This window comes from Emydura macquarii, unplaced genomic scaffold, assembly GCF_026122565.2.
Source record: "Emydura macquarii macquarii isolate MOO-44397 ecotype Brisbane River unplaced genomic scaffold, CSIRO-AGI_Emac_v2 contig_629, whole genome shotgun sequence".
In the NCBI taxonomy this organism is placed as follows: Eukaryota; Metazoa; Chordata; order Testudines; family Chelidae; genus Emydura; species Emydura macquarii.
Window position 1 is genome coordinate 8,594,661 of NW_027130766.1, and position 26,736 is coordinate 8,621,396.

Genomic DNA, 26,736 nt, shown 5'->3' on the forward strand with positions numbered 1-26,736 from the left:
AGAGAGGCCACGAAGAAACAAGGGGGCCTTCCTCCAGCTCCCTTTCGCCGAGGGCAGCCAGAGGTCCCTGTCCCAGCAGAGACCCTCTGCCCCCATTTCTGAGCCAGCGGGTCCCTCCCGCTGAACATCCTGCCTAGCCCTTGTCCCCACCCCAAGGGTTTGCCCTCTAGCCCTCCCCCCGTGGCAGCAGGGCCGTGCCTCGGCCGTGGCTGTGGGGTTCCCCGGCTGTACCAAGGTCAGGCCCGTGGGGCTGGTGTAGCTGAGAAAAAGTCACCCTGGGGGCCCGGCTCTGCTCACCAGGATCCTCCCTGCTGGGTGCATGAGGCAGTGAGGTTGAGGGGTGCATGAGGCAGTGAGGTTGAGGGGGGCAGGTTGGTGGATGCTGAGCCTCTGGGGCAAGGTGAGCAGAGATCCTGGGGCTGGCTGGGGTCCCCTTCTCATCCCGGAGCCACATCACTTTTCTTGCACCTGAACCCTCCCCCACTTGTGAGGCGCAGGCGGCACTCCAGGGTTGGTGTAGTCAGCATCCATTACGTGAGCTCTGAGGGAATACAAGTACATCACGCACAAGCGTGGTTTGATAGGTCTCTGTTTGAGAACCTGTCTTACACAGTGTCTCTCTCCAGAGGCTGGGGAAGCCAGTTGTGTGGACAGCACTTGCCCTATTTCTAATACCCACCTATCAAAGCTCACATACACATTTACCCATAATCTTATGCAGTTTGGTCCCATCAAGCCCGAGGAGAAAGTTTTGAACCATATTCTCCTAATTTCAGTGTCTTTCCTCCTCGGGGAATTTTGCAGCATAGGGGCTTTACTAGGATGGCATAGGGAACTCACTAATTTTCCTGTTTTAGGGAGGTACTTAATTTATAATGCAGGCTAGGTGGGAGTTTACTTTTGTTACCATGATTCAATCAACCACAGCTCATCTTACTCTTAAGTGACTTTGGACATTATGATTATTAATGCAGAATGATACAGCACCCCAACTTTGATGCAGTGTTACTGGATCATCTATGCATATTAAGTCCATTAATTAAGCAAGCTGCGGAAGGTATGTTGACCTCTTTCCCCTCAGATCTTAACTCATGCTGTAACACCTTGCCCATTTCTGCCAAGTTGAATCCAGGTACTTATATTGCTCCCATCCCCTCAGTAGCTTAACTCATACACATGACAAAAAACTGCTGTGATTTTGCCCATTTGCTTCACATTAAGGCCCAAACTTTCAGAAGTAGCTACTGATTTGAGGTGTCCAGTTGGAGACACTGAGGGCCTCATCTTCAGAAGGAAAACCCAAAGAGGGGGAAAAAAAAAGTAGAAATTCTAGATCTGTAGAATACAGGTTAGAATACTAAAGCAGTGGGTAGTTCCCTCGATAAAATAAGATTCAGTACAAACAAGTCTCAAGGTGCCAACACTGACAAAATACAAAATCCAGCTAAAATTATTACTCTATTATTTATTTAAGTTAGGTTACAATAATACGGAGACAAATAGGATGCCGACATTACCATAGAGACTATAATTAGAGGCCCAGAGAATATGCAGCTTGCATATAAAGATAATGCAGTGGGCCATATTTTTCTGTAAGTAACGTGGTGGTAAATGACGAGTTGGCTGCATAAATACAGAGAATGGAATACAGGTAGTTTCACAGTTTTACCTAGAGTATATGTTACAACTTTACATTTTAAATTACTACACCAGAGTTTGAATGGCATTGGCTATATCAGCAGTGGTCCCACTACATAGGATATTATTGGACTCTGGAGGTGAACACAGAGCAAGCAAACTGAAAAACAACCTACAAAAGAACCTCAACTCATAGCTGATGGGGAACAATATTTTTCAGGTTTTGGTCACTCCTTTGTCATGAAGGTTACAACTTATTTTCAGGTTAATATGTCTAGTTCTTTAAGACAAAAGCAGCCGTGCCCATGAGCAAACCAATACCTCCCAAACAACCCAATCTTAAAATCTTGTCAGAAAACACACAAAATAAAATGAGTAGAAAAATTAAAAGAGGATGGGGAGAAGAGACAAAGTTCAGCTGCTTCCAAGTATGAAATACAGCAGGTGGCATATGGAATATCACACATTTTGGTTTTATTTATCAGTTTCTATGCTTATAGAACAGCTGCTTTGCACAGTAGTTCTTGATCTCTATACACGTATGGCCTTTACATTTAAAGTCCCATGTGTAACTGTCTTCCATGCAGGCAACTTGCTTCTCTGTTTTGAAGCAATGCTACTGGCTATCACATAGTCATGTGCTCTGGTAGAACATAAGAGATGTCATCCCATGGGTGACGGTACAGACCTTGCTTCAGCCTCTTCTGATCCAGGTAGTGTCCTAAAATGAAAATGTCTTTTACATGTAGCAATCAAAGTTTCCATTCCTCCCAGACTGATTTTGCCTTGAAACTTGTTAGATCCCTTCCTGGCCCTGCAAATGATCATCTTATACCCTCTGAAGCACGAGTTTCAGTTACTTCTAGTTTAGGGCATGACAAGTGTTATTGTTGCTCATCAAAAAAGCTACCATACTTTTTTTTGGGGGGTGGGAGGGTGGGTGGGAAGAGTGTTAATCCAAGCACAGTACTTAGCTTTAGGGAAGCTGAAGCTGAAATGGTGATTATTAGGTGGCAAGAGCTCAGTGCTTGCTTCTGAGTAACACAGAAACCTCAAATAGAGCAAAAAAAACCCCCAACAAAATAAAAAACCTCCCACACAGAAGTCATAAAAAAGCTCATTTTATTTACTAGAATTATAGCCATCCCATAGCCTGCCTTGTGAGTGATAGGTCGAAGTAGCCACGATATGCCCCATCACTGAATAGAAAATAAGGTCACTTCTTGTCATTTGGCATAAGTACAGACGCTTTGTTTTTGTTCTCTGTAGCAACTATACAAACAGTGATGGTGCTGGTACCATACCACCAATATTGTTGGTTCCAGTTTCTCAGGGTAGTGGAGTGCTCAAAGATCATTCACTCCGCACCAGAGGGATGGGTGAGAATCTTTACCATTGTTCAACAGTTACCCCTCCAGTAGTTTAAAAAAATCCAGCACAGAGGATCCCAGCATGTTCTCCTGGGCTGAAAGTATGGCTGATGCACCACATGCAGTCAGAACTGGTGTGAAAAATGAAGGAGTAAAATGTTCATGGGTCTGAGCTGTCTTTTGGTGGTGGTGATGGGGAACATCACAACAATCAGGCTTCTAGGTGCATGTGAAACTTACCAATGAACCCCATACTCCTGCCAAGTACAAAGATGCCATTGAGGGCTCCGATGTCAATATATTCATCTGCTTCTTCCCTGCAACAAAAAACAAATAGTTCTTAGTAACAAGGTACTTGGTACAACGATGCCCAGAGCAGCTCTGAACCACCCCTGATGAAAATTCAAGGCCCAATTCTCCTGGAAAATATCTCCCTGCAAAGAGCCCACGCTACTGCAAGGTGCCTTGCCTTGCAAATGTCAGATGAAATCCTGGCACCATTGGATGGCAATGGCACCAGGATTGTACCCTTGTCCAACTTCATACAACAGCTAGAGAAGATATGTCAAAGTTTACCGGGTGAAAGAGCCACAGTTCCTGAGCACATCAACAAAGGCAATGCCAATAAAGCCATCCACATTCAGGATAAGATTTGGTTTCTGAAGAAAGTGGAAAATGTTAACTGTTAGTAACTCGCATTCATCTGGCAACTTTCATCTCAAAGGGTCTTAATGTGCGTTAGAGGCTATATCCAATAAGGTACCCCCAAACTGCTAAAACTAAACCTCTGTTACAATCTGCTTGAGAGCCACAGTCAATTTGAATGATGAGGCCCTCCATCATCTGCACAGGGTTCTACTTGGTTCAAGGTGGACTTCTGCTGGGAGCTGGCATCTCTGCAGACTACATCTCCTGATTAAATGAGGAGGAGCAGTCATAAGCTACTCTCTGGGCTATCGTTGGCTGGCAGTTTGGCCTCTCAGCGTAGAAAGTTCACCCACAGCACATGCTTTAAATGTGCCTGGCTCCAAGCTGGTGCTAATAAAAGCCAGAGACACACAGCACCAATACATGACTCCCTCTCCAATTAAAACACAAACGAAACTCCTGCAACAACCCAGAAAGATTTTTTCTTCAAGTTATAGAGAATAAAAATGCAGTGGGGCATTTAACCTTGGAAGTTGTAATTTTTTCTACTTCAAGTGCATAGTCCAGCAGCGGAGTAGCAGGAAAGTGCTGCTTCACGTAGTCCTTGAGAATTTGAACTCTCATGTCTGGGTTATTTATCTGCAAGTTTAAGAACACATTATATTACATGCGTGTCTGGCTGTTGCTGCAAATAAGAGTGCACATTCTTCTGTACCCATCAACTAAATAAGCCCTTTGTTTGAGGCCAAGATCATTAAATTTAACCTTATAGCTTTAAAAAAATGTATGTACTCAATTTAGAAATTATCTACTTATTTTTTTAAGTTGTAAGGCCTGTGAATGGAGACCAAATACTGAACTGTAAGAGATGAAAAATGTTAAGGGCTGTCTTAAAGTAACTGCTTAAATAATGTTGAACTGCTCTCAATTGCTGATGTATCACCTGATTATCCAAATACCACCTAACATAAGCATGTCAGTGATTTGTCTGAAGGATTAGACCAGAAATCTCTTTTAAAAGTTGCCATCCTTCCTTCATTTCCCTTGCTTTTTTTTCCTATTAGCTTTCCTCTTCCAAAGAAGAAAGCCCTACCCTATTAAAACAAGGTAGGTTACTTACTGATTTGACCCTGTGTCCAATGCCCATGATCAGTTTCCCTTCTTTCTTCATCTTGTTGACAAACTCCATAGGGATAATACCACTGTCGAAGGCCTTACTGAACATCTTAGCTGCTGCATCCAATGCACCACCAAATCGGTCTCCCTGTGCCCAACATACACAAATTGAACTCCAGCAAAGACTTCTACGGCTGCATATTACAACAGATGCAAGAACCAGATCCCTTCTCCCATAGCACCCTACACACTTACAACAGGGGCATTGTGAAAGCAGGATTAGACTATGCTGGAGTCCAAGATAAAGAACCAGTTGAGATTTGTTGGCCAACTGTAAACCACAACTAGGGATAGGACACACCTCTAAGGACAAAAGGGCAAATAAGATTAAAAGGCCCATTTAATACTTGGTCACTTCTGAGACTCCCAATAAAAAGGGGCCAGTTAGCACTAATTGTGACTGTGTTTTTTGTGATGTAGATTTGTTTTGTAGTGTACAAATGTCTAGACCCAAACACATTTCCCATAAGGGACACCAAACAGCTGTCAAAGGGAGAACAACGTTTGGTCACTACTCTCTCTCTTGGGGTTGAATTTAAACCAGTAACCTAGAGATGAAAGGGTCCAATTCACACAAATATTTTCCAGTAGCTGTTACATTAATTAAACTGGATCAAGTTATTTCCCCAACTACTACTCATTAATACTGGATTTAGCATAAAGCCAATGTTTTAATCAATGACAGAGTAATTAGGGGAGGACAACTGATGAGAGAGTAAGCAAAGCTCAGGCTAGTCTATGGCATGGGAGTCACGCCAAATTCTGACTTGCTGCCAGGTCACTATTGCTAAGGAGCGGAAGTAAGGATCAGATTGTATAGTAAGGAGGAAGACTGAATGTCTCCGATGTTAAATGCTTACAATAGTGAGAAGGCCTGAGGTGAGACTAGAGACCAGGTCTTTCCCAGCTCTTGCACAGACAATGGTGTTGTGGGCTCCTGATACGGCAGGTCCGTGATCTGCTGTTACCATCAAACACATCTCAATGAAGTGACAGGCATACTTTGGTAACCTGGGGTGGGGGAGGGGGAGAGAGAGAGGGGTGAAATAACTTAATAGGAAGAAATCAACATGGACAGACCATGCACCTCTATTTCATACTAGACAATAAGGCTCTCCCACCTCACACTAAAACAAGGGTAAATCAAGAAAGGAGATGCAGGATCATACCTAATGTTGGGTCTCAGAACCCAGAAAGTCTCCCTGAATTCTCAGAGTGCTAGAAAAAAGCTGGTTTATACTTCTGCTTAGTGCACTGAATTCTTTGTACAGTGGTATATTTCCTGGATAGTTTATAAACTGCAGTGCTCTGACCATTTGGTCTGTGATTTAAATGCAGGGAAGGAAACAGACTCTGCAATTTTTCCCACCCCCAGGAATAGCTGTTTCATTGTAGAATTTGCTCTCTGGGCTAAAGCCAAGATTTGAACCCAGGTCTCTACAGCTGAAAGCTAAATGCATTTAATACCTCTGTGCCACAGAGGCCAACCTTACAGGCCAATGGATGCCACCTTGGAAATCCACTCATGCTCACTGGCATTAACTTAGTGTTCAGCTGGGATGCATAGCTGGAGTTTTCTTGGGTGTGTTGAAACAAAAGAGGAATTCCGTGTAAGAATATTTTCTCATGGCTATTTGGTAGTGGATGGTGTTTGGCGGAATTACTGAATGCAATGTCTCCTGCACTGGAAAGCAAGGACGTGATTTTCAGAGGAGATTACAACAGGTGTGCCCACAAATATTCATGAACAAATTCAGGTATCTATGGGCACTTGTCCACTTTTGTGAGCCCACCTATTGCTTCCCCTTTGAAAATCTTGCCCCAAATTTGCATATTCTATATTTTAACTGAAGATTATTTCCAATTCACAGCCAGATTCCTGGCAACACCAAATCACCTAAAATCTAGGATCATTCAGGAGGCACATTTAGCTGGCTGACCTGGTGGCCTAGTGGTTTCACTCAACATAGTTATGTGGGAAACTGAGTTCTAGTCCTGTTTCTAGTTTCTTGGTCACCTGTGCAGGAAGTGTGTCCCCCACACAGCTGGGGATCAGGCAAGAAAGGGATTACTTTTGCCACTCAGAATGTTCCTTGCAAGTTGGTAAGGAAGTTTATAGGCACAGAAGACAGCTCTGTTCAGTCTCTGTGCTGAAGGATGGTGGCCATAAAAACAGGATCAAGAGTGGAGTAACAGAACTAAAACAGAGGGATTTCTTCAGTGCTCCACCCCGTTTGTGGAATTCCCCCCTCCCCAAAGTCAAAGTAGTACATGTGGTCTTCAAACTCAGATATGGTTTCAGAGGGAACAGATATTAGGAGGGTGTTTCCTCTACAATAATCACTCCTTGTTCATAGGGAAATACTGGAATTACATCTGTGTTTAATACCTATTAAACACAAGCTGAATTTGAAGCCATAAGGAGTCAGGAGCATACAAAAAGCAGCCTCACCGCCTCTGAAACCAGAGCAGGCCCAGGACCCCGCCAATTCCCATCTCCTCTTTGAAGACCTCAGTGATAGGCATCCCAGCATAGATCAGCTCCTGGCCCCTCTCATCACAGATGCTGGTCATGAAAGAAGCTGGCTTCCGGATCAGACCCAGCTCCTGAAGGTTGTGACCGAAAGATGAAAGAAACAATCTGTCTTAGAAGTAAGGGACACCTCACACCCCCAACTCTCCCCTCACAAATGATGACATTGATTGCTTTTTACCCAACTCCAGTACTTGAATTAAGCCAAGAGGAATAACTTCTCTAGTCCAGTACAGGGTAGCCTAACAATGATTTGCCTACATCTTTTTGCTTCATCTGCTACTTGGTACAGAAGCTATGCCCGCCCAATACCCAGCACTCCATGTATTATTATGCAGCCTATGCTTTAAGATCTCTGCATTATCCCAGCACCAAGATACTGTTCCATCACATTACATTTTGTTGGAATGATGTTGCCCTGCTTAAATCATGAGAATCCTGGTCCCAGCATACCCGCTGTTGGGAATGAAACATTTGTAACCAGATTGTCTGGTGAAAAAGCCATTGCTGGCAAAATGTGGGATGACTAGCCTGGCACCATGCAGTACCTTTTGTAGAGGAGTCTCAGACCCTAATGGATAATTCCAGCAATATAGGTCAGAGAGGCTTTTGTGCCTCTGTTTCACCTAGGAATCACTGAATAAATCTATGGACAGCATCAGATAGCATAAGAAATGTACCTTCCACTGCCTTCCCTCAGATAATAGTTTTATCATTTAAAATCTTCCAAACAATTTGAAATCCCAGCAAACATTCCAGCTGGTTCTCAAGTAACTGGATGGGCAAGATACACAACTTACCCTTGCCCAAGAATAATCCATTGGTACAGTGGGGGGAGGCACTTCCTGGGCCGGTTCTATCACTCCTTTGGAAACAAGATCTTCATACACAGACCTAGACAGAAGGGGAACAAGAGAGACACCAGCTCACTTTCACTTCTCTAAGGGGACTCAAGTCAAGCAGTTCTGGTCCAAAATTCGGATATATATTGAAAGATCCAGTATGAATAGAAGTGGTTTTATAAAGCAAGGTTATCACATCTCCTCTGCCAGTTCAGAGCCAGTTTCCCAGTGGTTTCCTATCCCCTGCAAACACCACTGTGTTCAGGATGCCCTGTTCGTACCACTTACTGAATTACATCTCCAAGCTCATCAAAACTCTGGGGAACGAACACACCAGCTTCTTTCAGGGCCTGGTTCTTTGCAACAGCAGTTTCAGATGCCTGGTTGGCACAAGCCCCCGCATGGCCAAACTGCACCTATTAATGATGAGAGAAGGCACCAAGAGATCTGGTCACCCAATTGCTGATAAAGTGACACAGAGAACAGAGTCAGATATAGAATTAGAAACCATTAGATTGAGGAAGAAAACCAACTTGGATTGGAGATGAAGAAATGGTAATGCACATGGCCATATATCAACTTCTTATTCAGCTTCATTACTTCAAAAAACTGGTACAGGGAACCCTGACCATCACTGGTTAATGCTACAAGGCACAAAAGCATTATCTTATCTGGAAACTATATGTGATTAGTGTGGCTAATTACATTATTTTCCTCTACATCCCTGCTCCTTCAGGCAGTTTTACAGGGAAGCCCTATCTTCCTCTCTTCCCTTTCCTAAACTGATGTGCAGCATTTTTATGTGCCATTAAACAGCTGCCACATTCCAACTCAGAACATTCACAGTAATCCCTGTGTGTGTAGAATCCTTTGGGATCTTTCTGGAAGAAATGTATTGCAGAAATATAGAATGCTATTATAATTTAGGATTTGTTAACTTCCACATCTACCTCTGAAGAGAACATGGTGGCACAGGTACCAATGCACCAGCAGACAACAGGCTTAGTGATGCGGCCCTCTTTAATACCCCTGCAGATCTTGTACTCTTCTGTGCCTCCAATCTGCAAAGAGAAACAAAGAGTAGCTTGACTGGGTTCAAGCTATGCACTTCTGTAGAAGTCAATTTCTAAAATCAGGGCAATATTTCTAAATTATTCCCCCCTTTTTTTTTTTTTTTTGGCCACATCTCATACACAGAGGGCTACAGGCTTGTAAAACAAAAATCAAGCCACCCATAATCTCTAAAAATAGTTTTTTATGCAAAGGACTCTGTGGGCCTGTTCTGGTCTGGATGTTCCCACTTCTGTGAAGCAGTATTTAAAAAAAAATTTAAAAAAATAAAATAAAAGGAACATGAAAAGATCGAGCCTTTCAATGGGAATTGACAAATGTTACTAAGATGAACAGCCCATCTGCAACTGTCATTTGGCGTTCCTATAACTGGTTCAATAATCTCATAACCAACATTATAAGAACTTTTGTTGTAAAGAAACTAGTTTCCAGAGAACATCTGGCCACAGGAGCAGATGGATTTAACTTACCTCCCCAAGCACCACAATCATTTTCACCCCAGGTGTGTCCTGATAACGTAATACATGGTCCATGAAAGTTGATCCAGGATATCTGGGTGAAGTAGAGGGGAAGTGAAAGGGAGTTGAACTTTTATTTATTTTAAATTTCATACAGAATACTTCTGAGAAGAGGAAGGCCAATTTAAGACATTTAAAAAAAAAAAAACCAACCTCTAAAGACCCATGATGTTTTTGAGGCAGACACTGGAAGAAAAAAAAGACATGTTCCTTGAAGAAATAGTTTCCTACCTGTCCCCGCCAATAGCCACACCCTCATAGACCCCATCTGTGGTTCTGGAGATTATATTGTTGAGCTCATTGGACATTCCTCCAGAGCGGGAGACATAGGCCACACTGCCGGGCCGGTAGAGTTTTGATGCCAGGATATTATCCAACATACCCCCTGTGTTGCCTATTTTAAAGCATCCAGGTTTGATCCCACCAACCTACAGGAAGAGGGGAGAAAGAGTCAGGTCCTTCATAAACATACATGGAAGCTGAGCAGCATGGAGAGGTGTCTGTAGAGCAGGCTGCTTCTGCCAGGATTTATATAAACCAACAGATGGCAGCAATACAAGTGCTTGCTATACAATGATCTTCAAGCTGGGAACTACTCTGCTTTATAGTATATTACAAATAAGAATTTGAAATGGATTGTAATATATATTCCCCCCCCCACAAGGAAAATTGATTTGAAACTTAATATAAAGGAATTTTGGGAGGAAGAGATATAGCAGAGTTCTTACAGTCGCAGGCCCGATTATAGTAACCCCTTTCTTGTCAGCAGTCTTGATTAGTTTGCGTGTCAGTGCCTCTGGAATGCCTTCAGCAATGATGGCAATGGTGCGGATCTGCAGTGCAAGATAGAAAACACACTCAGTAACTTTCAGTAGTCAACAGCTTGACAAACTCTAGGGAAACCAGCAGACAGATAGAATTATTTAAGGTCAGAACATTCTATAACACAACAACACTTGCCAGGGCAAAATCAAGTGTTTTTCGGAGGGCATAGCTTGGTTGTCTAGTTGTTAGTATTGTGCACTATCACATGGAAGGGCCCAGTTTTGAGTACCAGTCTCTGGGACAGTCTGGGATGACAGTGCTGTGAAGATACCAGTAGCATTGTTCAAGAGCTGTCCTCTACACTCCTGAATTAGAAAGAGTAGTGCTGTTGTGTCCTGAAGGGCAAGTCCAGTCCAACCTAGTCCTCCTCACCAGGTAGATGGAGCTGACTACCTATTCCACAAGCCTCCAAAATCCATTAAGACATAGCTTTATGATCCAGCACTAGACAACAAGTAGTTCTACACCCTTGGTATCCCTTCTACAGGTCAAAGGTCACTTACAGACTCAGCTGTGTTCTTCATGGACCCCAATGCACTTTGCTAAAACTGGGGTTCTAAAATATTGTCTCCCTGGTATTATTAGCCTGAGCAGCCTCTACTGCTTGGACCTCTGCAGATTCCCTACTCACCTGTGGAAAGTTCATGGTCTCGATAGTACTGTCATAAGCAGACCGCAAAGATGCAAAGTTGATCAGCACGTCTACCTCTGGGTGCTTCCTCATGGCATCAGACATGTTCTTGAAGACAGGGATCAGGATTTCCTTGTGGCCCCAATAGAATTTCTGCTTGTGATCACCACTGTGAAAACCAAGAGGATACAGACCTGATCATTCACACTGTTGCAAAGAGACATGGCTACATGGTGCTGCATGCACAGAGATGTGTCCGCAAAACACAGTTTCCAGACTCCATCAGGTTGGCTTTTCAGATCTCAAGAGGAGACAAAGATAGAAAGAGCCAATAGTAGGTGGGTGTGCAGTTCAAAAAGATGAAAGCATATGGAGGAAGCTGTATTGATGAGACAGAGGATAAAGGCAAGCAGGATCACCTAGCAAGGAGGTGAAGTTAGTTTGCAATGAAGTGACCAAACAGGGTCTCAATTCTGCCAGAAGCTAAACAGAGAAAGCAAGGTAAAGAAACAATAAATAAGACACATTTAGAAATGATGTGTTAATGGCTATTTAACAAACACAAGTCAGAAGGAATGAGGAACTGGAAGAGAGCACATGGCACCAACATCCTCATGCCTGACAAATAAGGTGGCAGAGTGAGGGGCAGCTGAATTTCCATTCCATGAGAGGTGGATTTCACCACCCAAACACATCAAGGAGATGCACCCATGTAAAAGCTTCATTCCTAGATGTTATTCTGTGCAGTCAAGAGAGACTGTGTAGCTGGAATCAGATTTCCAAACAGAGTGGTACTGATCACTGACAGGTTGGCTGTCAGAGATCCTGAGTGTTCTCGCCAAATTCCACCACTGGCCATTACATTTTGCCAACCTAAATTCCCCCCTGCAAATTCAGTTAAGTACAGGATTCTTCTTCATTTCTGGTCTTAAACTTTGGTGCTATGTTGCCACTTCCTTGTAACAGCTGCCAAGTTCCAAGTGGCTGCGTTTCAGCAGTAAGTGAATCTATGCCTGTATATAGAGTTTGTAAAGTGCTTCTCACCCAGAAAAGATTCCACAGATGTAATCATCATTATCAAAGTCTAAAACTAATACTGGGGGGTGTTTGCTTGGCAAGGGGCTGGGAGGGGTGGGGGGAAAATTCACTGAAGGACAGAGATACTTAATCCTCATAGCTCAGATTCATAGAAACAAACCAACCAACAAACAACATCCCTTTTGGGAGCTAATATCTAGATTTCTCAGACAAACAGAACACCAACAGCCCTCTCCCATTCTCCTCCTTGCCACCCACCCTGTTCAGTAAAGAGTTTTCTTCACTGCTCCTTCTGTGAGAAAACCCCTCCTAGATGCGATTCAGTAGAACAACTCAGCAGCTTAGGCAGCATGTAGGCACCATGCCCCAGCAAAACCACAGCCTATGAGGAGTGTAGTGCAGTTGACAAAAAGATTAAAACAAGATCTGCAGGATTATTAGATACCATGATAACACCCAAAAGTCCGAATGAGGATTGAGATCCCATTGTGCTAGAGAGTGTACAAATATAGCTGGGAGAGTTTCTCCTCCAAAGAGTTTAAGCTAGACAAGATGCAAAATGAACAAGGCAATGTTTGGCACTTTCGGTTTGGCTGGTGAAGCATGCTGAAAGATCCCAGGAAATTTTAAACAAATCTTGAACGCTGCATTCCAAATGAAGATCATGGGGTTAAAAACAATAAATTAATAAGATGCTATAAGTGTTCGTGGTGTCAGGCTGAAGGAACTGCACACTCTGCCCCAGAGAGAGGGTAAAGGAGACAAACAGCCACACTCAGACAGGAGCTAGGCTAGATGGACCAGTAATCTTACACAGCGTGATAAATTCCTACATTCCAGGGTAGTCTGGCCATTATACTTTTGGGAATTCTTTGAAAGAGAGAGATGGGACCTGGCAAACATTAACTGTGAGGCTGTTCCAAGCCATTTCACAGGAGTGACAAGGGAGACAAAGGGAGCAGTCAGGAGAACAGCTCACGTGACAGGTGGGAGTGTAGGAGGAAAAAATGCATTACCATGGATGGAGGTGTGCAGAGACCTGAGGAATAATAGGGAGCTTGAAGTGGAGAAAGTCAGAGAACAGATTAGAGAAGGGAGATAAGGGAAGTCAGAAAAAACTACATGGTGGATACAGCACACTTACGTGAATGGATAAACCATGGCAGTCACTGAAGGCTCATCCCTGGAGCAGATATAATCGAAGTCCAGCATGCCCTGCACAGCTCGTGTCTGCATCCCCCAAATGATAGCTTTGGTGTGACGGCTGAACAGGGTCGTGGCTTTACCTATCCGAAGAAAAAACACCCCCCCCACACATATAAATCTGTTCTATAAAGCTGTAATGCAGCGCTTTATACACATGGCTGCTGAGAATTTTCCACATTCAGCGACTCCCCCAACTCCAAACCCACTGGCTGCACTGCAGGAAGTAGCAGATACACCATCCAAGAGAAAGATGAAATTGCAGCTGAAGCAGCCTTTCCAAGAGGTTTCAATATAATAGCCATCCTTCAATTTCACAAACAGGGGACAGGGGGGAGAAGAGGAAGACTGCTTCCTTTTCCCATCCCCCAAATATACCAACCATTCCCCCAAATTGGATTAATAGATTTATTCTGTGGACCTGAAGAGAGATCAAATGCATCATTCTGAAGCACATTTTTTTTGCATGTGGCCTGTGATTAAGGAGAACCACAGGGGCTTGACTTCAAATTGATCAAGTTTTCAAAGTGGGAAGCTGGGAAATGAGGAGTTCAAGCAAGAAACAAGGAACAAAGAAAGCAAAAGAGCTTTACAAAACTCAACGTAGGTCTTCAGTTCTGTTTGGAGATCAGAATCCAACAGATGACTGACTACCCCAGGAATGTAAAGGTGACACAGAACCTGGCATCTGAGATCAAATTCACTGTAGCTTATGAGGATGGACTATTTGCTTCAAGTGCATTTACACTGATTGCTAAAATTGACATTTTGGGTTCCTTCCTCTAACTCCAAACTAAAAGTCTAAAGATTCTTCCACAAGTGCAGGGCCTGATTCAGCTTGGTGCTGAAAACCCAGCTAGGTGCTTTCTGACTTTGCAGAATCCTTAATGCAGTTTATCTGCATTATAAGATACCAACTCTGCTCTTTTTTTAAAATTCACAATTTTTCCTATTTCCATGAGTATTTGGACTGTTAATTCAGACTGGTTGCTGCTTAGCTCACATCTTGAAACAATTCTAGTCTGAAAACATCAGATAAAAAAATCCTTAGCATCTTGGTCTTCATACTTCTCCAAGATGCTCCAGGAGGTGTCATCACTCCCTCTTATAAAACAGGGGTGCAGAAAGGGATCATGACTTAGTAGATGCCTTATAGCCAGTCAGCAGCAGAGCAGAATGAGAACTCCAGAGCCTTTTTGTGTCACTGCACTGAGACGGTGCTAGCTCCCCTGCACCTTTTTTCTATGACCTATTGGGGCAATCATTTCAAAATTCAGTTAGGCCCTGACCTGGCAGTCCATCCTCATTTGGAAAAGGGCTTAAGAGCAGAGTAGGACTAAGCCCATGCTTAAATGTGAAGCCACCACAACTTGAGGCTGAGCCAATGACTTCCCTTTTTGCTTTGCATGAATCACAAACACAGACAGATGGTATTTGCATTATACACCCATTTAAGCATACAAATAAAGCACTACCACCTGATTCTCAGTAAAATAAACACCAAAATCCTGCTAACAATATCTGGGTTTTTAAGAGAATCAAACTTTTTGCAGTGTGCCTGAGTTAAATCAAGCAATTGATCATTCATTCAAATCTTCCCCCTAACGAGCTCTCTTCTTTTGGTCTGAAATTTGTTCTAAACCCACCCACAGATAAGACAACCATCCCCCTTGAACATACGAGTGTCAGAGCTGCATTTCAAAAACAGCTGAAAAGTTAGAATGGTGCTGTGTTACATATGCCAGGGGCATGAAGGTTGGGAAAGAAATGCAGGACCAGACAACACTGCAAACTTTTGGAGAGGGAAAATGGGAGCGTGGGGCAAGGGAGGATAAAAAAAAAAAAAAAGTCAGCTGTCAGCAAGGCGAGACACATTCAGCTAGTCATAGGTGTCCTACCTTGCACAGGTCTTGAAGCTGAGGCTGAATCTGTTAAAGAGAGAATCACCAATGCAACAGTATGACAGAACTGATGGAACAAAGAACTAGCTACTGTCATCCCATCAGGGTGCCTGGTGAGTTGGTTAGATCATAACCTCCCTGCCATACAGAGAGCCTTTTCATTAACAGCAAACTCTGAAAAGTAAGAGAGGGCACGCTAGATGGAGTTGTTGTTTTTTTTTTTTTTTTTTAAAGTACAGAGGAAAATAAGCATATTAAAAAAAATTGCTAGGTTGCCCCAATGTTATAAGACATTATACCAAGGGTGTCAAACATGCAGCCGGAACTTTTTTGTCTGGCCCATCGGCTTCCGCCAAAGGGTAGGACGGTGCTAGATTTCTTGGCAGCAGGTAAGACGCTGTGAGGTGCCACCGAAAGTGAGGATGCCGCGAGATTTCTCGGTGGCGGGTAAAACGCTGCGAGCTATGGACGAGGGTATGGCCCACTTGAATTACATTTAATTACAATCTGGCCCACCATAGGAAGTAAGTTTGACACCCCTGCATTATACCATTGCAACCGAGCAGCAACAAAGCCCCCTGACAAAGGGTCACTCTCTGGTTAAATACTGCAAACTGGAGATGGTAGCCATCCAAAATTCATTTGTGTAGCAGATGCCAATCTGAAGTGCTTCTTGAAATATGTATGGAAGTCAAAACATCAGCTTTCCAGATGTCTAGACATCAAACTTGTAATTTCACCACCCAAGAATCTTTGCTCATCTTAGTGTGGATATATTTCAGGCTCAAGCGGCGCAGCCCTCAGCATTATAAACCACATTAAAGTCTCCACAATCCTTTTAATGTCAACCTCTTTGCTAAGCCTGCAGACAGACTTTACAGTTAGTACTATGATAGCAGTAGTGGCTCTTGTGATCTGGCCTACTAGTAACTGGACTAAGTCTCACCAAAATCATTCACTTTGCTGTACATACATAACAAAGTCAGCATCGCCTTCAAATTCAAGGAAGAAAAGCAAGAATCTGTCTTCCACAAACCCTCTCCCTACTCCAATTCTGGTGTCAGCTTCCTCCCATAAGCCAAGCCCTTCTCTGCAGAGGTTTTTAAACCAGTAGATCCAAAACTACAAGGCTTTGGTACAATATCAAGCCAGAGAGATTTCCCAACTGACTGAATTAAGAAACCATTAATCCGATAACCTCACAGGTTTTCATTATGCTTCTCAAGCAGTAGACCATGACCTCTATTGCACTAGCAAGATTTTCAACAAACATCCAAATGGCTCTGGAAGGTGCATTTGCAGGAGATGTCTTTTTAGTGTCCTCCAACATCATATTATCTGAGTACCTCCAAAAACAGAAAAAAAAACCCAAGCAACTAACATGGAGAATATCCTACCCCTTGGTTACACCTATATAACATGAGCTGGGAAAGCTGAATTCTCAAATTCAGCCATTTTCCCTGGAGGGCACATCCTGAGTCAAAGATAACTCTGACATCTTTTTATAGTCTAGTGGGACTCAACAATTATTAAAAAACAGCAAAGTTACAGCAAGATTCTTGCTCATTATCCACAAATATGGTTAGTGCAGATTGTGTCCCCTCTGCCAGGCTGGAAAGTGGTGGAGGGGAAGGGTAGGCATCGAGACTCATTTCTGCAACAACAGGAAGCCAGAGAAGGAGGGGTGCAACAGCAATGCTGTTAATGATCCATCAGAACTTTGGGCTTACCAGGAGGTGCCGCAGGCTTTGCTTTCTTGGCTGGAGCAATCTCATCGGGTTTGGACTCAGAAAAAGAGGCTGTTCTGCTTGGTGCTGGTGTCTGAAAGAGAATCCAGGAGCAGGGTCAGTAAAGGATGACACTGCAGAATGGGGCTTCCCAATGCACTTCTTGATGGCTGGCAACTGACTTTAGCATTGTGTATCCTCCAAAGAAAAAAGGAAGAAAATTAATTCTGGAGACAAATGTTTCAGATGGCCACCCCCACGGGGGACCAAGGAGCTGCATTTCTGATATACAAGGGAGTGTTTCTAAGTGATGGATGCACCCCGGATGTAAGAAGTCCCACTGGGACAGTATTTGGTGCTGAAAAATCATATTCCTGTGTTTGGGACATCGCAGATTTGCTGCAGAAGTGAGTTTGGTATCAGGAGGATTCACTGCAAGATTGGCCAAATGGGGAGAAACAGGCACAAAACTTGCTCTAAACCAGGGGTCAGCAACCTTAACAAAAGGCCGTGCCCAATCTTCCCTCCAGTCTCTCTCCCAATTCTGGCGGCAGTGTCTGTAGTGAGCACGGAGCAGCATGCCTCCAGCCAGGGCACTGTGTGCTGCTCAAAGTCAGTGCGTGTGCTGCAGGTTGCCGACTCCTGCTCTAAACTGTGCCTTTTCTTACATGTAATGCAGTGTAACGCCAGGACTCCACAGGCTGTAAAAACCCCACACATCTGGGAGTATGGGTTAGATGGCTCCCCAGGAGGTAATGCCACATTTTTAAGCAGTTGTTTTTACTGGATTGTATTAGATGCTTGGAAAAAAAAATGGGCCAAGGGAATCACACCAGATGTGAAATGGGCCAGTGTATATTTGGTAGGAGCCTCATCCAAAGCCCAGAGAAGTCACAAGGAATCTTTCTATTGACTTCAAGTGGGCTTTGGATCATACCCTACATTACAATAGGCAAAAAGCTTCATGCTTCATAATGTCACTTTTTACACAGATAACTAATTCTTTCAATACTGAATTTAAACCATAAAATAAATTGAAGTCACAGCATAGATCTACAACAAGACAGCCTACTCTAATTTACTGAGCATTGCAGATTTTTTTTTGTGTATGTGTAGTTTTTTTTTACACTATTTATTAAGCTTCCCTGGCAACATACTCAGGACTAAAACACAAAAAGCCCCTCAATCCAAAGAGAAGAAATTGTAACCAATGTATTTCCACTATTAAGAGAGAATCAAGCCCCTGTGCATAATGGAATCACAGATGGGGGTTAGCTCAACATGCATTAAATAATGGTTGTTGCTGCTAGGATTTCTCTGGGTAGAAATTTAGAGAATGGCGTTGGCCAGACCATGCTGTTCAGATTACAGTAAATTGTAGCCAAAAGGGTTTCAGGCACAGCATGGATACGGTCTAGGAGAGCAGCAGCATGGGGAAAGTCAGCTTTGAAAGTCTTACTGCATTAAACCTGACTGGTCCACAGAGGATGGTCCCTTGCTAGAGGCTTCCATTGGACTCTGGGGCATTAGAACCCTGCTCTCATTATTGTTTTTACTGTTTTCTAAAAAAGGTTTATAGCAATGCCTTCAAATGGAGCAGAACAAAGAAGATCCCCATGACTGAAAACTCACAGAAGAGCTGCCGCTGGCATTGAGGAGGAAATTGGCTGTGTGGGCTGCTGTAGGAGGCTGGTTAGGGATAGGTCGCTGGCCGAGTGCCATGCCTACAATGGCCGTCATGTGGGTCTCGGTCCCAAAGACATGGATCGGGATCCCAGTGGTCTTTCCTGCACACAAACATACACAAAAATTAGTCAGGTGTGAGGAAAGGGCCCAAGTGATTCTCCAGTGAGACCAAGTGTCAAGGTTTGAAGAAAGAGCACAGAAACAAGAAAACAACAAAATAAATGAATCTTAAGTAGTTGGTTGAGTTTCCTTACCCACTTCACCCATGAAACGCAACCCTTCCTGGTAGTTAGGGCCTCCTCTCCGCACAAAGATCCTCACCCCATGCTCTTTCAGAGGGCCCTGGTAATCCTTAATGGCTCTCACAATACCCTAAAACAACATACAGGTGTCTGTTAGTGGAGAGGGGTGCTCTCTCCCCCTCTCCACATCCCTCTTGGAACTCAGAACACCTTCTCCTGCTTTATACGCCAAGTCTTTGAAAATCATGGTCAGCACTGTATTGGATTAGTGTCCATCAGACTCTCCATAACCGGCCAGAAGGGGGCACTCTTGAATACCTTCCCAGGTGGTTTGTTTCTGTTGTGCCTGGTCAATCCCTGCTGTGCTGGAGCATGAGAGATGGGGCTTTGAACAAGTGTCTAATGCACTATAATGCAGAGCGTTAAACCTGAACCTCTGCTGGCCCAGGGAGTGAGAGACTAGGCATCAAACCTGGGTCCTCTGCAAGGTGACTTAAGTATGCTTGGAAATAGTATGGCATAAGCAATGCAAGAAGCACATCATGCAGCCTCCCTCCCCACCACATACTCTAACCCTGTCCCAAGTGGACAGTGACTGTGGAGCAGAGGGACATCCACTGTCCTTAGCCTCTCTGCTGAGACTGCCAAAAAGGAGAGCAGTTGGGAGTATGGACACCCAACAGGATACATTTCCTGGTATTTCAGAGTCATGTTACCTTAAAGGTGGCTGCCACATTGGTGAAGTTAGCAATGCTGCCTCCAATTATCAGGATTTTGCCTTAGGGAAAAAGAGAAGAACACACAGCTGTTAGAACACAGGCACGTGACACACACTTAAGTGTGAAGCTGCTTAGGAGGAGGCAGAGACGGTTAAAGTGTCTCCCAGTTATGGCTGCTAGCCACAGCCCTGTACAGAATGGCTAGCCAGAGTCTGGGAGATGTTTGATAAGGAGTGGGTTTTTTGCCTTCAATAGCCAAGCAAAAAGTTTTCTGATAAGAGCCAGATAGTCCACACTTGTGTCATTTACCATTCCAAAGATACTGGCTTTTGTCATGGTCCCAACTGTCCATCCTAACAGGCCACAGTAATACATCATCTAAAGTTTTGAACTTCTCATGTGATGGAGCTTCTGCTACTTGCTTTGGGAGACTATGCGACAGCTTAGTAAGCTGCTCAGCCATCTAAACCTAACCACAGCTCAAATCTGTTCAGACAGGGTTTCTGCTGATATAGCTGGGTAGCGGAGCTCCTTCGACTGGTCCGGAAGAGTTACTGTATCAGGTCTGACTGCGATCTCTAGAGTCCAAATCCCAGATGCCCTTTCTTACCTTCTGAGTGCTTCTCTCGTGTCATGAGGGAGAGAATGGTCTTTGCGTAGTCGTAGGTCTGCTGCTCGCTAGGGGCTCCAGAGTATTCCCCGTAATTTGCCAGTTCGTTCACACCCCCCAGGTCACAAATGGTGTCGCTGTAAGGCAAACAAACAAGATCAGTTGGAGATGCTAAATATTCTTCTAAGGCACTGCACAAGCCATGGTAAAACTTCACAAATGATCAGGTGGAAGAAGCAGGAGGTAGAGGTGATGGTCAGAAGGAGTTAGAGTGGCCAGACTATTTCCTGAAAACAAGATGCTTTCCACATGATGCTTACTATGATTAATCCCAAATACATTTCCCAGAGGTGCAGGGAAGCCCTTTGAGAGGCAAGGCTGGGGGAGAGAAAAACAAAACAAAATAAACCAATGACCACCATGACAGAATCACTGCCTTAAAACATAACATTCAGCTAGCTCCTTCCCTTCCAAAACACAGAGAAAATGTCTTTCACAACCAGGCAGAGGTCAGAAGAGCCCTAGCAGAGTCTGGGAGGTGCTGGAGGCTCTACAGCAAAGTCTGGGAGTGTGCTAGAGATTGTGTCAGCCAAGGCTGCATGCCCCAAGTTGTAAATGGGACAAGAGATTTTGAAGTAGGCCATGGGGAGGTGCCTGGGGAGGGGGAATATCCTTTAAGTTGGGTTTGGATTTCTCTCCTGAGAGCATGGTTTACCTACTCCCAGAATTAAATTGTATTCTGTTTTGTAACACGGCCACAAACATATATTGCACCCTGAAAGGGGATGCCTCATGGCAGCTGGTCCTGGCTCTAAACAGGTCCTAAATACAGCTGATCAGGAGTTCTTCAACAAAATCTCTTTTCATCGGAATATGCTAATTCCACAAAAAATTTCAGTTTCGATGAAATGCATCAGTTTTGACTAAGCTTTTGTCAGGAAGGTTTCTCAGGTCCAGACAGGATTTCCGGTCAAAACCAGAAAGAGAGAAACTACCCCAGAACAGCCAATAGCCCACTAGCTAGGGCACTCGCGATGTGGGAGACCCAACTTTAAAAATTCCCTGATCTCAAGCAGGGAGACTGGGCACTTAAACGTGGGTCTCCTACACCCTAAATGTGTGCCCTAACTACTGGGCTGTTGGCTATTCCGTGGTCTCTCTCAAAAATTTGTGAGAAAAAATTAGAAAGGTTTTGGTCCGCATCAGAATGGAAACAATTGTCAAAACATCAAGATTTTTCAGGAAACAGAATTTTTGTTTTTTAGCCACCCCTACTCCCAACCACAAATGGCTTGGAAGCTACTGCTCTAGGAAAACTCCCTTTTTCAAAGGTCTCCAATTATTTTATACTGGCTGCTCTCTGGGGTTAGATTTCTCTATCCCCTATAGAAACATGTGCTTGGTACCTGTAGACCACAGATGCTCCTCCTCCAGCCACCATAGTCCAGATCCTCCCCTTGGGGTTGAGAAGAGTCAGTTTCAAGCTGGCTCCGCTCTTTGCATCCAGATCAGCGATATAGGCTTCCTGCAGACAGACAAGCACAAATATTTTAAAAATCCCCGTTTTTTGGTTGGTGGCTGCACTCTCCTTGTGGAGCAGGCTGGATTAGGGATACTAGGCCTGATTTCCAGAGGTGCTGAGCCCCTGCAGCTCACCTTGACTTCAACTGAAATTGTGGGTGCTCAGAACTTCTGACAGTCAGGCCCACCACGTATTTTCCGGTGCCTTTTAATTCTCATTGTTGGACACCGGGATACAGATAGTTGTTGCCAAAGTAGGTGACTATTTATATTTCTATCCAGAAGCCTAGAAATTAGAGGTGGAAGAGAGCTACTCAGTCCCATCTAACCCTGTCCCCTCAGGAGTAGGGCAGGGCTGTTCTCTACCATATGATCTCATGGGTTTTGTCTAGCCCAGTTTTAAAATATCCTGAGATGGGACTTACACCACTTCCTTTGGAGAGATACCACCACAGGGTTATAGATCTCACCATTTACCAATGTGAAACAAAGTAAAATTCCTGCCTGTGGGAACTGTCAACCCCAACCCCAAAGCATCTCTGTATCTTGTTACTAGACAGCGAGTTCCTCCTGACTGCCCATAAACACTTGGCTGGGAGAGTGGAGTATGGGTTTTCTTGATCCTTGCTTGTAGTGTTCATGCACTTCATGGATCAAAAGTTTTATAACGTTCCCCTCATTTATACCGATTAGTGGAGATTTTGTGTGTAACAATCAGGTTGCAAGCTACTTTTAATTTGGTGTGTGCAAAAATAGGAGTTAAGTCAGCCCATCTGCAGGTAATTTGCCTTTGGGTCAGGAGTGTCACACAGAGCCAGTTATAACTTGACTAGACTGCATTGCAATTTAAATTTGTCAGTATTTGTTCTATCACTTGAAAATGGGAATTTTACTTTGCTGCCCGTGCCCGATTCGAAAAGTGCCAGATTCCATGGCCTCTCATGCCACAATTGCAAGGAAGTTTCTTCAAACAGATCTTTTATGCCAAACTCCACTGTATTCAAAATCTCTCTGCTGACCTTGGTTATAAACTTTCTAACTAAGCTGCAGCCAGAGATCTAATCACTGAGAAGAGACATCATTTGGCTTGCCATTGTGTTCTTTTAGCATCACAGCAGGCAGGCAAGTTAAGAGTTGTAATGGGAGTTCATTAACATTCTCAACAAACAGAGACATCATAACCTTCAGAGTGACTTGTTGGGGGATGATTCAGACAGGCTGAAATTAAACCAATCCATTAAAGAGCAAATTGAGTTAAGTGTTGGCACTCAGCAAGCTACCTGGTGGGAGAAATATCTAAATGGATTTCTTGGCCATATTACAAAAACCTTTCCCAATTGAAGCATCATTATGATTATTAAAATGAATGGTCTGAACGACAGAAAAGTCTTCTGGAAGTGCCAGGCCAAGCATCTGAAAGAAGTTTTTGCATGATTAGGGAGAATGCACTATTCCCAGCAATCTCTGATGCTGCTGGAAGCCTCTATATATGGGGTGGAATTTTTAGAAGCGCCTAAGTAACTTAGGAACACAAGTTCTGTTGACTTTCAATGAAATTTGTATTCCTAAGGCACTTTAAAAATCCTACCCAATATTTTCTTGTTCTTGACTTTGCAAGCCAGCAACTGGTTTCAGATGTAACATTTTATTTCAAAGTCTGATAGGGGAAAATTCTTCTTAGATCGACGCATCAGGCTTCAGTCCAGACAGAGATTTTACAGGGGTTATAACCCCTACGTGTATATGGGGGGGGGGAATAACAGAAATGCTGAGTGACCATTAAACCTAGCAGCACCATCAGCATCATCTGGCACAGCAAACAGTTATGGTTAGCCAAGATGGCAGGGGCTGCCCTTCCAATGCAGACAACACTTGTGCAATTAGAAAAAAATAAAATAAAATAAATCACCACACCCGATAGCGTACCTGGCATTTAATTCAATGTGGTTAAATTTGATCCTCCAGTTAATAAGGAAGGTAAAAATTCTAAATGAAAGAAGAGAACCACCACCCAAGGAAGATCCATGTAATGATGAAAATAGCTACAGCTAAGAGTATTGTTATTCACTTAATGCCAACAACAACGTAAGCACTACCATGAACTATGGTCTACATCTACTACTTACCCAGTCAACCATGTCAGCAACATGAACTATGGTGACGGGGCTGTAGAAGAAAGGAAAGCCCCATCTGTGTCATGCACACATTGACCTATGTATATGGAGAATCGTCTCTCCTTAACTTAGAATTATGCAAGGGTGGATTCTTTACTTGCCTCTGGATAAGCCTCTCTGCCAAAGGGCGGGGGGAACTCCACATCTCCCCATTTCACTTTGCAGACGTAGTCGGCTGTAGCGTCAATCTTTGCCGCCAAATCCAGAACATAGACACCATCTTTAGTCACAACTGCATTGGAGATGCACCAGAATTAGTCTTTTGCCAGTACATCCTAATGCATTGATTAACAATATGATTCCCCACTAACTGGATATTTTGTGATGCTTTCTATACAAGGAGTGATGGCCTGTTGGTTTTTTTCTTTACATTATTGATTTTTGGTGAAGTTCACCTCTATACAGAAAGCCACCCTTATAACTTGCTAAGTCCCACTATTTATCAGGGGGTCTAATTCCAGTATCCATGGCAATGGACACCACAAAGGTTCTGAGAGCATGTCTGATGCACATAAGCCACTTTGTCCCCTGATGGGTGCAAGTTACCCATTAGGAACACAAATTAGTATACCAAAAATCTACCACAGAGAATTTTAAAAACCTGTATGAAAACTGCAACTTGCTTGCACAGAATTTACCATGTAGGGATCTTTCCATTGCTTTCTTTAAGCCATTCAAAGTATTTTATAGCCAACCCAGGCCAACTACATCACTAGCCAAATCTTCTGAAGATGATTAGATTTCCTCTTATGTAGGGCCCCGACTTTACATCAGATTCACCCAACAAAACTTTCTATTTGCCTCAAGGCAATTATATTGCTAGAAACTAATACATGCAGTATACTGTCCACATTTTATATAATTAACTACCCAAAAGAACCCTATGAAATATTTTGCACCACTCTTGCTTAGGTATTACTTTGACCTGCATATTATGTGGAAGAATGAACAAAATACCACTGTTAAAAAAAAACAAAAAAAATCTTGCAGTGATTTTTCTACCCTCTCCCCAAAACATCAGAGTTACCTAGTGGATTTATCTCCAGGTATGTGAAATACAAGTCTTCATAAAGGTTGAAAAGGCCAGATATGAAGCTAGCCAGGATACTGCACAAAAATTAAAATACATAAATTAATTAGAGCAGGTAGACACATAACAGACAGAGAAGAGGCTATCCCCAGTTCCTTTATCATCTTCATCTGTGGAAAAGTTACCTCATATCAATGTCTTTCATTCTCATTCATTTTCATGGGAAGATGCATGGCTGATGACTCAGAGGTCAGAACCTGGATGACTCAACTTAATTAACCCCCCACTAAAAAACACTGCAGAGAAAATGTTATTGTCTCAAGACTGTCGTCATCTGATGTTTCAATCTGGTTTAATCTCATTAGGAGATAGAAATACACACACATCCCTCCATGTCTGATGTGCATCTTTTGTTAGAACTAAACTTCAAGGCCCATTAGCCAGAGAAAGGAAAGACTGGAGTAAACAACACTGGATCTCAGAGCCTGATGAGGTGTATCTCAAAAGAAGGCCTTCAGCAATTATTTTGTTTGCAAATAATGAATAAAGAGATTAGTTACCTGCATCTTCATTAATTAGATGTATAATAGTTAGTTTTGAACTCCGTAGATCAATATGAAATAAGCTTTTGAATATCGAGAGGTTATATATTCTCAAGAAGCTCAACCAGGACAAGTAATCATACATTAATTTCCATAATCAGCCACCAACTACTGGATTCAAGTAGTTTTACAAGCCCTGCAAGACACAGTACTAAAATGCCAGGAATTGTCCTGCCCTTGCATAAAGATTGATGGGAAAAGAGCTGTCCTTGGGCTGAAGACCGGTGGTAAAATTATGACTTTTTGCAGCTCAACAGGAAACACTAACAACTCCAAGGAATTGAGATTTTTTGGGATGCAGTGCACATTCCTCCCCATATTCATAAGCTATAAAGAGAGGAACATTCAGCAAGAAATATGGGGGTCAACTCCATTGAAATACGACAGCTTTTAGGAAAGAGAGTTGGCATATAGAACATTGAGACTTGGGGCATATAGGATGTAGTATTATATCCCTTCTTACTCTTTCTTTTCCTCCAGTGCATGCACCAAGAGATGTTTTTTCACATCGGATGCAGTGAGCTTTTCGTCCACCCTCACCAACAACTTCTGAGCTTTGGCGTCAACATCTCCCACATCCACACCCCCTTGATGGTGGAAGAGCACATAGTCCCCCTCGCGGGCAGCGTAGATGCACACGTAGAACTCTTCTTCCTGTGGCACAGATCAGGGGGATGAACATTAACCAGTAAGTCACACCCAGCAATGGCACTGCTTAGCTAAATTGCCAGGGGTGCCCAAGTTAACTCACTGAAAACCCCAACCCAGGAGTATTTGACATCCATTGGAGATGTTCCTAATACATTCTATGGAATTCTATAGACTACTTCATGGCTGCACTTGGAGGAGCAGCCTGTGGAGACTTCAGGTCCCAGCATAGGATGCTGCAGTTTGATCCCAAGAGCCTCCACTGGCCATGTCATATCCTAGGACCTGTAGTCTCCATGGTCAGATGCAATCAGTTGTGTAAAATGGGAGCAGAAGTACAGGCTTCAAATGCCTGTTAAGGTGCCAGCACAATGCTCAATTGG

At 43.4% G+C, this 26,736-nt stretch overlaps 1 protein-coding gene across 4 annotated transcripts in view; it reads right to left on the bottom strand.

Annotated features, from left to right (window-relative positions):
- Positions 1 to 1,377: 1,377 nt before the first annotated feature.
- Positions 1,378 to 26,736, bottom strand: part of ACLY (ATP citrate lyase) — a 45,723-nt gene continuing 20,364 nt past the window's right edge. For 3 of the 4 annotated variants that reach the window (XM_067541319.1, XM_067541318.1, XM_067541321.1), the window contains 25 exons: positions 26,169 to 26,359; positions 25,101 to 25,180; positions 24,175 to 24,305; positions 21,785 to 21,903; positions 20,379 to 20,515; positions 19,766 to 19,827; positions 19,062 to 19,179; positions 18,754 to 18,908; positions 17,125 to 17,215; positions 15,392 to 15,421; positions 13,435 to 13,576; positions 11,253 to 11,421; positions 10,525 to 10,629; positions 10,028 to 10,224; positions 9,749 to 9,830; positions 9,158 to 9,268; positions 8,496 to 8,623; positions 8,166 to 8,259; positions 7,285 to 7,439; positions 5,693 to 5,843; positions 4,777 to 4,920; positions 4,182 to 4,295; positions 3,585 to 3,667; positions 3,249 to 3,325; positions 1,378 to 2,359 (listed from right to left, as the gene is read on the bottom strand). In XM_067541319.1, coding sequence (XP_067397420.1) covers positions 2,265 to 2,359; positions 3,249 to 3,325; positions 3,585 to 3,667; positions 4,182 to 4,295; positions 4,777 to 4,920; positions 5,693 to 5,843; positions 7,285 to 7,439; positions 8,166 to 8,259; positions 8,496 to 8,623; positions 9,158 to 9,268; positions 9,749 to 9,830; positions 10,028 to 10,224; positions 10,525 to 10,629; positions 11,253 to 11,421; positions 13,435 to 13,576; positions 15,392 to 15,421; positions 17,125 to 17,215; positions 18,754 to 18,908; positions 19,062 to 19,179; positions 19,766 to 19,827; positions 20,379 to 20,515; positions 21,785 to 21,903; positions 24,175 to 24,305; positions 25,101 to 25,180; positions 26,169 to 26,359 — 2,961 coding nt within the window. In that variant the 3' untranslated portion in view covers positions 1,378 to 2,264. The remainder of the gene's footprint in view (positions 2,360 to 3,248; positions 3,326 to 3,584; positions 3,668 to 4,181; positions 4,296 to 4,776; positions 4,921 to 5,692; positions 5,844 to 7,284; positions 7,440 to 8,165; positions 8,260 to 8,495; positions 8,624 to 9,157; positions 9,269 to 9,748; positions 9,831 to 10,027; positions 10,225 to 10,524; positions 10,630 to 11,252; positions 11,422 to 13,434; positions 13,577 to 15,391; positions 15,422 to 17,124; positions 17,216 to 18,753; positions 18,909 to 19,061; positions 19,180 to 19,765; positions 19,828 to 20,378; positions 20,516 to 21,784; positions 21,904 to 24,174; positions 24,306 to 25,100; positions 25,181 to 26,168; positions 26,360 to 26,736) is intronic. The other variant, XM_067541320.1, reaches the window with a different exon arrangement.